Source organism: Heterodontus francisci, chromosome 11 (genome assembly GCF_036365525.1).
Source record: "Heterodontus francisci isolate sHetFra1 chromosome 11, sHetFra1.hap1, whole genome shotgun sequence".
NCBI classification, from domain to species: Eukaryota; Metazoa; Chordata; class Chondrichthyes; order Heterodontiformes; family Heterodontidae; genus Heterodontus; species Heterodontus francisci.
Window position 1 is genome coordinate 14,033,079 of NC_090381.1, and position 12,196 is coordinate 14,045,274.

Genomic DNA, 12,196 nt, shown 5'->3' on the forward strand with positions numbered 1-12,196 from the left:
AGGATTAGGTTCAGCTCTCATGCCTCCCTCCATAGTGGAATAGCCCATAGACATTGACTGACCAATTGGAGAGGGTGCTGAGATTTACTCGAATGGTCCCTCAATCATGAGGGGATTTGATACAATAAATAAACTGCTTTCAGTGCCAGGAGGGTCAGTAACCAGAAGACACAGATTTAAGTGAATTGGCACGAGAACCCAAGACGATAAAAAAACCTTTTTAAACGCAGTGAGTTATGAATGATCTGGAACGCTAGACTTGAAAGGACGGTGGAAACAGTTTCAATAGTAACTTTCAAGACAGAATTGGATAAATATTTGAAGGAGTTAAATTTTCCGGGTTATGGGGAAAGAGTGGGCCTCATTGTTTAGCTCTACTAAAGAGCCGACACAAGCATGGTGGGCTGAATGGCCTCCTTTTGTGATCTTCATCCCACTCCTCAATCGGAGCCTTAATCAGGTTGCAGAAGTTGGGGGGGGGGGGGGTGGGGGAAGGATGTTGCGTATTTTATAGTTCTTGCATTGGTGTACGTGAGCTTCAGTTTTTACTGCTTATAGGCAGGAATCAGATAGAAAAGGATGGAGTAATATTTACTTTTGATTTTATTACTGAAATGTGTGCTGACATTCCAATACAAAAATCCCCATGTCTGAGAGTTCACATCAATAATTTCAAACAACTGCATACCATACAGAATGCTGCAGCAATCCCAGGATATGGTGCCTTAACGCAAACCCCTCGAGTTTACATTTAAATACTTATATAAGTTACTCAATAATAATGCAGTTTGTCATCTTTGGCATGAAGTTCAATGGCACTAAAATACAGCCGGTGTCAGGTACAAATCTTCATACAAAATATATTAAGATTTTTTTTTTCTTTTTTTTTGCTTCACAATATTTTTTGTAAACAAAGTACAAGGTGTAAATGCTGTCACAGAGTAAAGGCAATGGCCAGCAATTGCACATTATATGAAAAAGATCACAATCTAAAAAGCTGGGCAAATCCAACTGCAGAATTAAGCAAATTCCCCTTTGTTGTCCAGTTCCCAGTCACTTCTCAGTGTCGCACCCCTCACACACTGAAACGCACGGTGGAAAGTGACACCCCACTCCACGACCTGCAAGAAGGGGTGTAGGTGGGGGAACCCCAAATCCTGTTCCCTCTCCCGCACCCCTTCTCACAGGTCGTGGTTCATGCTCGGACAGAGATCCAGCCAAGTCCCTTGGTGCCTCATAACTCCAGGTTATAAATCCAGGTGTTTTGCCAGCTGGCTATCTGACCGTGGGTGGCATCACAGTTCCGTCCCCAGCCGATACATACAGCCACAGCCATTCCTGGAATGTGTCAGCGGATAGCGACCAGGAGTAGGAATCTTGTTGGGTTGTTCTTGGCCCTAGCCCAGGCCCAATATCTAACCAAGGGATAATCGGACAGTCTAACCAAGCCTCAAGTCCCTCCTGTTCTATATTCCATGCTTCCAGGTTTTGTGTTCTTTTTAAAATGACCGATAATAGTCAATGTGGCAGAAACCAGCTGCCACTCTACACCTCAGGTAAACCCTTACACTAGTGCTCTGCATCTTCCTGAACTGCAACAGATGAAGTCTGGTTTACCACCAGGGTAATGAGAGTGCAGAATAAACACCAGGATAGCTCAGAACAAGTGGCCATGGAACATAGTTGCAAATCAAATATGCTCTTGTCAAACCCAATAGTAAACTGGAGACATGGACAGGCAACAACTTAAAGAGTTACATCTTCACTTGCAGGGGGAAGGATCCCCTCTGAAAACTATCATTCACATTTCCAGTGACTTATGCATGAAGTAGTGACCAGTCACACACTCAAATGTGTCGTCACATCACTGATCACACCTCCTCCAAGAAACTGTAGCTTCTACTTTCATCCATTCCCAACCATGGGGGGAGACCGGGACAAAGAGCGGGGGGATGCAGGGAGAGGAAGCAAGGGCCACATGGAGAGGGAGGGGGGGTGGCCAGGAGAGGCAGCAGTCATGCAGGGAGAGGGAGGGGGGAGGCCGGGAGAGGGAGTCGCAGAGAGAGGGTTGGGGGTGCGCAGAGAGAGGAAGAGGGGAGGTCAGGAGAGAGAGCAGGGGCACAGGGAGGGGGGGACCATGGAGAGGGAGTGGGGAGGCTGGGAGCGGGGGCGTAGGGCTAGGGGAGCACAGAAGTACAACCTCAGCCCCCACCCATTGATTTTAATCTGAAAACCATAGGTTGAGAGTTGTCACCATAGGAGGCAGTGTTTCCTCTAACACAACCAGAGTAAGCAGGCCGAGACACATCTCCACTCTCTGATGGAGCTGGCTCAGAGGCCAAGTGTGCTGGTACCTGAATGTTCTAGAAACAGAAGTTCAAACAGCCAATGACATTGCGTTGTTTGGTTAAAAGGAGCAGGGGGCAGATTGTGTGCTGACACCTTCCCCATTATGATGCGCTGCAACAACTGTGAAAAGATTATTGCAGAGATGTGATGAAAGCTGATGGTGAGATGTAAATACAGTGTCTCTGTCCTGCTACTGAACTGGAAATTCTAACTGACAAATTGTTGAATGCGTTGGGAACATGCACTGCCAGTCAAAGGGATATTAGTGCATTCTCGGAGAGAATGCAAAGTGTGGTTAGTTCTATGAAAAGCTTGGCATGAAACCTACTTGCTGTTATCGTGGAGACCCTTGCACATGGCATCAGTTGGCAGCAGCCATTTCATTTTTCTCAGAAAAATGCCTGTCTTATTGAGGAAGATGCAGATTGTGTCACTGTATTGTGAGTGATGCCATCCCATGGCAAACACACACAAATCACCACTGTCAGAATGCAAGCCCAACAAGTACTGAATCACAATGGTGCCCCTTTAAAGAGCAGCAGAAGGATGCTCACTGAGGTTTGATTGTGACTGTGTTGAGATGCAGCAGCAGTCTGTGCTCTGTCACAGTATGTAACACATGAAAAAAGCTGCTTTGATTCGTGTCCAGTAAAAGCTATGGATACAAGAATCTCTCAGTCACAAATGGAAATCTTTGGAAACCTTGCAAATCGAGATGGAATTTCTGCACTCTAAATATAACGGTTGAGCAATAGCTCCATGGAATATGGATAACAGAAGGAAATGGAAAACATACATCTGGGCGATGGCAAAGGAGGACAGAAAGTGTCTGCTGCCAGCAGGAAACTGAAGTTAGCTTTTAAAAGATGATCTTAACAACAGCAGAGGATTGCACAGTCTAAAGCTGAAACAAAAAGGGTGTTAAAGAGTTGAATTTACAGCATTATGTACACTATATATTATGTATAGCACAGTCTAGTGCTATGTATTTGTATTTATATATATTTATGCTGCTGTGAAGCTTTTACGCTTGGCAGTTGTGTGAAAAAATACTGACTCCTCTTCCGAGACCAACTTGTCCATCACAGAATACAGCTTCACAGCAGTTTGAATAGTTTGAGTTAGTTCATGAGTGTCTCCTGTCACTCTGGGTAGGTACACACTTGGCACAAAGATTAGCTCAGCTCATCCCATGTGTACGACAGTCTTTATAGCAGCTTATGGTTATGGTAATTTGAGGCTACGTCTCCCAGCTTTCCCCCCCAAATTTAAATATCCGTCTCAAAGTCCTTTGTGCGCCGAGCTCTCATTTTTCTTTTCCTTTCTGTTGTTTTGACATCTGGGACGAAGGGAAAGAAAAGCGTTCTAAATGAGGAGATGTTTATGTTTCACAGAAGTCCTCCGTTTCCTGCCACAAGAGTCTTTTTCAGATAAGAATTTCAACCATTTCGCTGTCTGATGATTCGTGGTTTCTGATATTGCTGGGGACCATCTGGGCCAGTGGCTGCAAAGTATCTGTGAAAAGCAAAAGAACATTCCTCATCAGTGTCTTTCTCTTTAAATTCTCTTCTTTACCCAATGCCAACAAAGAGTCGTCTCTCCTGGCCTCACCCACCCCCCCATCCCCCGCCCCCCCTAGGGCTTCAGGATCACCTGCATCCCGTCTAAACTGAATAGCTGGAATTCCTTGAGATTAGTCCAATCTGCAGGGGTTTAATGTGAAGAGGCCACAAATGGGAATCAACACAGCCTCCAAATCTCTGGGTAAGTTACTGGGCAGTGAATCACAGGCCAATTTTCCCATACCCATACTTGCCTGCACCAACACACCAATTCTCCCCTCTCTATGGCCTCCTCTCACTCGGTGTCACTACCAACCCCACAGGCACTCACCTAATGAAGTTGTTGGGGGTTTGGTGACTCGCAAGCTGACAGCAGCGTCACTGTCCTGTGACCTTCCCTGGGCTGAGGCCGCTTGCTCAATCTCTGCCATTTTCTCGGTCTGCGTGCTGCCGTCTCTGCTGCCATGTTTGGCGTGGGATGTCGCAGGATGTGAGGCCAAAGTGGCCACCTGATCCTCTGTAATGCCTTTATTCAAAGCACCTGGAAAGATGAAGAGATTCTAAGCACTGAATGCAGTTCTTCCCTTTATTATACTGTAAAAACTCATATTTGAAACCATTCCCTCTGGTAGCTAATGTTCCCTTTTCTTCACTGATAATATCTTGGCTGTTTGTTTCAATGTAGTTTTGTGCAGGTCACATGAAACAACCTCATAAAGAAGGTCCAAACAGACGTAGAAAGTTGCCGGTCAATGGATTGTTTTCAGAGGTGCTGACACCTCGCTCTTACAAAGCTGACCGAAAACACAGGGCGAACCTCCTGTGCCCCTGGGGCTGGCCAACTGGGCAACTTATGTTTACTGATGGTAGGCCTTAGGGAAGCTGACAAGTTTACAGTTGTGTCAGACCTTTACGTCGGACCCTACTCAAACTGGTATTACTTGCCTAACCTTTCCTGCAAGGCCATACAGTATTTTCTAAGAGAGTGAGCTGTCAGGTGGCCTGTTCCCAGTGATGGATTAAAAATAGCACAAGATTTAATGCTGACCATGTGAGGAATTATTCCCCACCATTAAATCGAGACGTTCAAAATTTTGAGAATAGATACGGAGAAACTGTTTCGTGTAGCAGGAGGGTCAGTAACCAGAGGACAGAGATTTAAGGTAATTGGTAAAACAACTGGGGGAGATGAGGAGTTGTTTTTTAACGCAGTGAGTTGTTAAGATCTGGAATGCACTACCTGAAATGGCGGTGGAAGCAGATCCAATAGTAACTTTCAAAAAGGAATTGGATATATACTTAAAATGAAAGAGCTGGCATAGGCACAATGGGCCAAATGGCCTCCTTCTGTCCTGTATCATTCTATGATTCACTCTCCAGTACAGGAAACAGGCATGAATGAACAAACAGCATGTCCTCCGACTTGTATTTGCACAGCAGCTTAATGACCTCAGGATATCATAAAGTGTTTCATGTTTAATGATGTACTTTTGAAGTGTCATCACTGTTGTAACTGCAGGAAATGAATTTCTGCACAGCAAGATCCCATAAACAGCAATGACGTAAAAGAGCGATAAATACTGTCCACTCTTCATTAAATAGGGCTAGGGGACATCCACGAAACAGGCAGACAAGGTTTCGGTTTAACATCTTGCCTGAAGGGTGGCTCCTCCAACAGTGCAGCATTGCCTCAGCCTGAATTTTGTGCTCAAGGCTCTGGAGTGGGGCTTGAATCCACAATCCTCCAGCTCAGAGGTGAGAGTGATATCCACTGAGTCACGGATAATGCTTTAAATGCACCATAAATAGCCCAAATGAGAAGACATTCATGTTAGAGCTAACTAAAACATTTATACCATTTATTTACCTGATGTGCCTCTGGTTGATTTGTCAAGGAACTTGTCACTGATCAGTTGGTTGATGGAGCTGGCGTGAGTCACTCCTGTGGCCATTGCGATGGATGGAACTGATCTTGCAGGCCGGAGAGCAGGCTGCTCGGGTTTTACCTGGTCCCTTCTTGAGCGTTGCTGGAGGACCTTGATGATCGCATCCTTCTCCAGGATTTGTGCATGCAAGGCTTTAATCCTAAAGCAAGAGAAGCCCACACATTTACTTAAAGCCAATGTTCCTATTAATTTTTTTGGAGTGCACGGGCTATTTCTTTAAGTGCGCGGCCCCTTTAAATTTTTTGTGTGGCCATACACAAGCGGTAATTTAAAGGGGTCAACTTATGTGGGCCTGCGGGGAATTTTGGGTTGCTGCACGGTCGCGTAGCTTAGAGGGAACATTGCTTAGAGCACCTTTCAAATTAACCCTGAGATTTTAAGCTGACACACCAATGTGGACCTTTAGTAATCAATTCAATGTTAATTCTTCACCAGCAGCAAATACTTTCCACTCCCATCTTCAAGATGCTCACTCTGACTGGGGTACACACTCTGTGGTACACACTGACTGGGATACAGATTCCGAGTGGAATACTGACTGACTGAGTACACACACTGTGGGCTACACTCTGACTGGGGCACGCGCACACTCCGACTGGGGCACAGACTGACTTGAGTGCAGATTTTGATTGGGGTCCTGGTACCACAGCATCAGCAGCTTTCTAGAACCTCCCACAGTGGTCATTTAGCGTGTGTGAACTGAAACAGTGAGTTCTGGGTGGGCTGTTTCACCAGGCCGGATTGAGCAGCCAGTAGCATATCAATGTCTCACCCACCCTGCGCACAGGTGCACTTTGCAGGAGTGACTGGATGGCATTCACCAGTGGGAACCTGTCTATCCTTGAACGTCTCTTACCCAGGGTCAGTGACAATCCAGTCCCGCCCCGGCTGGTAGCAGCTCAGTCAGCACTAACCAGCAATGGAACTCAGCACCTTCTGACCGTAATGAAGGAACTACCCCAAGGTTTTATCAGTGAGGTCAATGGAGAGATAGATACTCATTTCTGAAAAAAATTAATAAACATATCTCTTTCGTACATCTAGAAGTAGGCTGCTAAATAAAAAGACCTACCTGCTCTCCATCTCTTGATGCCGATGACTGGACACAATGACCTCCCCGCTCTCGTAGTAAACATGCTTCTCCAAGGAGCCATCGTTGAAGCTGCTGTTAGGGGAATGGCGAGGGGAGTGATTGATGATCGTGGTGTCTCTGCAGAAAGAAAGAAACCAAACTCATTTCTCTACAGAAGAGAAGGCTGAGAGATGACATGACAGAGATCTTTAAAATTATGAAGGGGTTCGATGAGGTAGACAGAGACAAAATATTGCCTCTTGTGGGGGAGTCCAAAACTAGGGGTCATATGTATAAGACAATCACTAATAAATCCAATGGGGAATTCAGGAGAAACCCACAGAGTGAGGAAAATGTGGAACTCGCCACCACAGGGAGCACCTGAGGCAATAGTATAAGATGCATTAGGATGGAGAAAGGAATAGAAGAGTATTCTAATAGGGTGAGATGAAGTAGGGAGGAGGCTCATCTGGAGCATAAATCCAGTTGGGCCGAATGGCCTGTTTTTGTGTTGTAAAACTCTTATGTAATTCCAGTTTTAACATTTACATGTTGATGTCTTTTTAATAAAAGAAAGACCCTTTTGAAAGCTGGAGCAGTAAAAAAAAATAAAGGGAACGATCCAAGAGGGGAAGTGAGGGTACATCCACTGGCTATCCAGTTCCCAGTACAATAAAAATCACAAACTGTCCGAGTGATCTGTGACACTGGCAGTGATATACACTAAGATGGAAGGAAGATTTACTCAGGGACTCACTGATCCACGGGAAGAGTTGTCCGTACTTAGCACATACCTCTGGGTAGCTGCAGTGGCAGCAGCGTCCATTGCAAACTGCCGCATGGTGCTCTCCTCCAGGTATTTCTGTTCCCATTTGGTCATGTCAGCTTCCAAAGCTAGGATCCGCTCTTCCTTCTCTCGGAGCAGCTCCATCAGTGCCGGAGCGCTGTATTCCGAGGCTCCGGGATTCTGGGTTATTGCCTGGCGCTGCCGGGGGAAAGCCAGTGTTAGCTCTTATTACAAATGAACAAACAAAACAATTACTACGTTATGAATAAAATGCCAGAAATACACATAGTATAGGCCTCAACCTTGGCTCAGTGGCAGCATTCTTGCAGCTGAGTCAGAGATTGTGGGTTCAAGTCCCACTCCAGTGCAGTACAGAGGGAGTGCTGCACTGTCACCAATCAGATCCATCTTTCCTCTCAAGTGGATGTAAAAGATCTCATGGCAGTATTTCAAAGAAGAGCAGGGGAGCCCCCCAATGTCCTGGTCACTATTTATCCCTGAATCAATATTCACTAAAACAGATTATCTGGTCATCATCACATTGCTGTTTGTGGGAGCTTGCTGTGCACATATTGGTCACTGCATTCCCTACGTTACAACAGTAACAGGACTTCTGGATGTCTGGAGGATGGGACTGGCGCTATATTTTATTTATTTATTTTTTTATTTAGAGATACAGCACTGAAACAGGCCCTTCGGCCCACCGAGTCTGTGCCGACCATTAACCACCCGTTTATACTAATCCCATATCCCTACCACATCCTCACCTGTCCCTATATTTCCCTACCACCTACCTATACTAGGGGCAATTTATAATGGCCAATTTACCTATCAACCTGCAAGTCTTTTGGCATGTGGGAGGAAACCGGAGCACCCGGAGGAAACCCACGCAGACACAGGGAGAACTTGCAAACTCCACACAGGCAGTACCCAGAATTGAACCCGGGTTGCTGGAGCTGTGAGGCTGCGGTGCTAACCACTGCGCCACTGTGCATATAAATGCAAGTTCTTAACAATCCATACAACAAAGAACATGATTGACAAGAATCTTCACTTTCAATCCCTTCAAGCTAGATGCTACTTTGCAAGACTCAGCTTTACCTTGGGGTGTTTCCATGACCTTGTGATTCCAGTTAATCATAGACAGCCTCTTCGCCATTAAATGCCAGAACACAAACCTGCAGTGTCCCGAGGGAGCGCTGCTGGACTGCAGCATCCCCCTTTGTTGATCAGTAATCATCCAAATTTCATCAGCAAATCCATCTATTTATACACGGATTCACTGAGGTGGAATTTCAAAGTGTAAACACAATTTGAAATGTGCAATGAACTCCGTATCCTGAAGGGCTCAGGCTGTAAAATTACCTGCTGCGTTCGCAGACTCTTTAACTCCTGCTCCAATCGGTTCCTCAGTCGCAGTTCAAGTTGTTCTCGTTTCTCACATGCCGCCTGCAACTGGGTCAGCGCGTACTGCAGTTTCTCCACCTTTTCTACATAGGCTCGCTTCTTCCGCAGCTGGGAGATTAAAGAAAACACGCCTGGGTTTAGTATCCCCACTTTTTCACAGTGGTATTTAATTCAGGTATTTGGCTGCAAGTTGTGCTAAGTACCTCATCTTCCAGCCGGACTACTTTGGACTGTGTGCTGTTGAGCGCCTGGTCGAGAAGCTCCATTCGCCTATGCTGGTCTTCGCTTCTGCTGTGTGACAGGGTTAACTCCCTGCGAAGTTGCTCCTTTTCTTGCTGCAGTTCTCTATCTGTTGGCACACAAACAGAGCAAAACAATCATATTCATTCTCAGCTCCTTTCCCAATTTCGAAGATCTTGACACCAACGTTGCCTGGAAATTAATTCCTTACTTTTTTTTAATCAAACCCCTTTTAAAAAGAAATAAAGTTTATCAGCACAGACAGCAAGGCAAAATCAACATCTTCTTGAAGATGAGTTACTGGACTGCAGCTAGTGTCAGGGATGGCTGCATAGGTATAAAACTCCAAAAATCCTAACGAGAGCTTTTCTTCTGTGAATGCTAAAAGGAGGGGGGGGGTGGGGGGGGGTGGTGGTGGGAGGGTGTAACCTTTAATTTCTGCAGTGGACGTAACCATACCACAGACAAGGATCAAACAGAGATCATAGGTATCTTGGGGTGGGGGGGAATCTATCAAACTCAGGCTGAGCTATGGAGGGTGAAACCCACCAGTGGACAAGGTCCTCTCATAGCCTTTTGGAAGTACGGTGTCTACATCAGAAAGTCCCAACTCAAAACCAGTTTGTGTGCTGACGGAGCTGATCTCAGTCATGGTTCACTGTGACTGACTGCAGCATCCTAGGGCAAGGAGTTAAAAAGCTCCAGATTACAGTGACACAATACTGCCAGTATTACTACAATGCCTGTGTCTACCCACTTTTCCTCGGACACCTCTTGGTAACATTTGCTGACCAGGGCTGGCTTTCCAATGTTATCTGGCAGCCGATGACACTGTTGGGCTGTTGCAGTTCTCTCCTCCGGCCATCCAGTGTTGCTGTGGGGGCAGTATTTTATTTTTAACCCTGGCTCTCTGCCATTTTGTCTGATTTCCCAGTTTTGTAATTTATTAAAGTTACCATCTTTGTTTCTCTTACATAAAGAATGAAAGAGAAAAAAAAATGCATTTCTATAGCGCCTGTCAAAATTTCAGTTACAGCCAATAAAGTACCCTTGAGGTGTAGCCACCACTGTACTGGAGGAAATGTGACCATAAATTTATGCACAGCAAGATCCCACAAACAGCAATAAGATACTGACCAGATTATCTAGTGATGTTAGCTGAGGCCAACACATCTCCCATCTCTTCTTTGCAATACTGCCATGGCATCTTTTATGTCCACCTGGGAGGGCAGATGGGGCCTCAGTTTAATGTCTCATCGAAAAGACGGTACCTCTGGCAGTGCAGCACTCCCGCAGTACGGCAGTGGAATGTCAGTCTGGACTATGTGCTCAAGTCTCTGGAGTGGGACTGGAACCCACAACCTTCTGACTTAGAGGCGACGGGGCCAGATTTGATGCCGATCATTTAAGTATATTTCTTGCATTGTAATAATAATTACATAATCATTCAGGCCTATATTTACATTCTTGTGGTCTGTAACCAGAGCTTTCCATCAGAACATATTCCTGTTTCCCTCGGGACACACGCCTGCTCCCAGTGATATACTTTATCAAAACAACTCTCTGCCCTGACACCCCATCCCTACCTCCCTCCGCACTGACACCCCATCCCTACCTACCTCCGCACTGACACCCCATCCCTCCCTACCTCCGCCCTGAAATCCCGTCCCTCCCTACCTCCGCCCTGAAATCCCGTCCCTCCCTACCTCCGCCCTGACACCCCCTCCCTCGCCACTTCCATCTGGACGCCCCATCCCTACCTACCTCCGCCCTCACACCCCGTCCCTCCCTACCTCCGCCCTGACTCCCCGTCCCTCCCTACCTCCGCCCTGACTCCCCGTCCCTCGCTACCTCCGCCCTGACTCCCCGTCCCTCGCTACCTCCGCCCTGACTCCCCGTCCCTCCCTACCTCCGCCCTGACTGCCCGTCCCTCGCTACCTCCGCCCTGACTGCCCGTCCCTCGCTACCTCCGCCCTGACTCCCCGTCCCTCGCTACCTCTCCCTGACTCCCTACCTCTTGCTCTCACCACATCTGATGTGTTTTTGTTGGCCTCGGTACTGCTTTGAACTATTTCTGTCCACTTTGTCCATACTCAGTCTCCAATGGTCCACAGATTCATTCCATCAAAGACACTGCTTCAGTAATGTATGATCTGCAGGATGCAGTGCAATAACTCACCAGGCTTACTCCAACAGCACTTCCCTCCCCTGATACCTCTACCACCCAGAAAGACAATGTCTTGGGAACACCATCACCTCCAAGTCACACACCATCCTGACTTGGAAATATATCACCGTTCCTGAAAAAATCCTGGAACTCCCTTCCTAACAGCACTATGGGAGCACACAGACTGCAACTGTTCAAGAAGAGAGTGTCTCACCACTACCTTCAGGTCTCCTGTACATTTCCCACATTAGCAGCCATGCCCACAACCATCTCGGCCCGAAGCTCGGAAATTCTCTCCCTAAACTTCTCGTCCTTTAAGAGGTTCCTGAAACCCACGTCTTTGACAAGTTCCTAATGACCTGATGTCTGCTTCTTTGGCTTGGAGTTAATGCAAGTCTGATAATGCTCCTGTGAAGCACTTTGGGTTGAATCCCTACGTTAAAGGAGCTATATAGATGCAAATTATTGTTCTCAGGAGAATTGATGGATCATTGTCATGGCTCTGATTAACACATCCATTTCTGGCTGGACAATGTCAGCGAAGGGCTATATGATGGTTCACACAGCAATACAAACACCCCCACTTGAGCAGTGTTCCTCACTGACTGTTCACAGAATGCAGCCGCCGATAAAAACAAATGTTGAGAACTTTGTCAGCCCAAGGTA

The 12,196-nt window shown here is 46.4% G+C and overlaps 1 protein-coding gene across 3 annotated transcripts in view; it reads right to left on the reverse strand.

Moving 5' to 3' along the window:
- Nucleotides 1-585: 585 nt before the first annotated feature.
- amotl2a (angiomotin like 2a) overlaps nt 586-12,196 on the reverse strand; it is a 39,528-nt gene continuing 27,917 nt past the window's right edge. For all 3 annotated transcript variants that reach the window (XM_068041737.1, XM_068041738.1, XM_068041739.1), the window contains 7 exons: nt 9,327-9,472; nt 9,082-9,231; nt 7,724-7,914; nt 6,930-7,067; nt 5,779-5,996; nt 4,243-4,452; nt 586-3,864 (listed from right to left, as the gene is read on the reverse strand). In XM_068041737.1, coding sequence (XP_067897838.1) covers nt 3,776-3,864; nt 4,243-4,452; nt 5,779-5,996; nt 6,930-7,067; nt 7,724-7,914; nt 9,082-9,231; nt 9,327-9,472 — 1,142 coding nt within the window. In that variant the 3' untranslated portion in view covers nt 586-3,775. The remainder of the gene's footprint in view (nt 3,865-4,242; nt 4,453-5,778; nt 5,997-6,929; nt 7,068-7,723; nt 7,915-9,081; nt 9,232-9,326; nt 9,473-12,196) is intronic.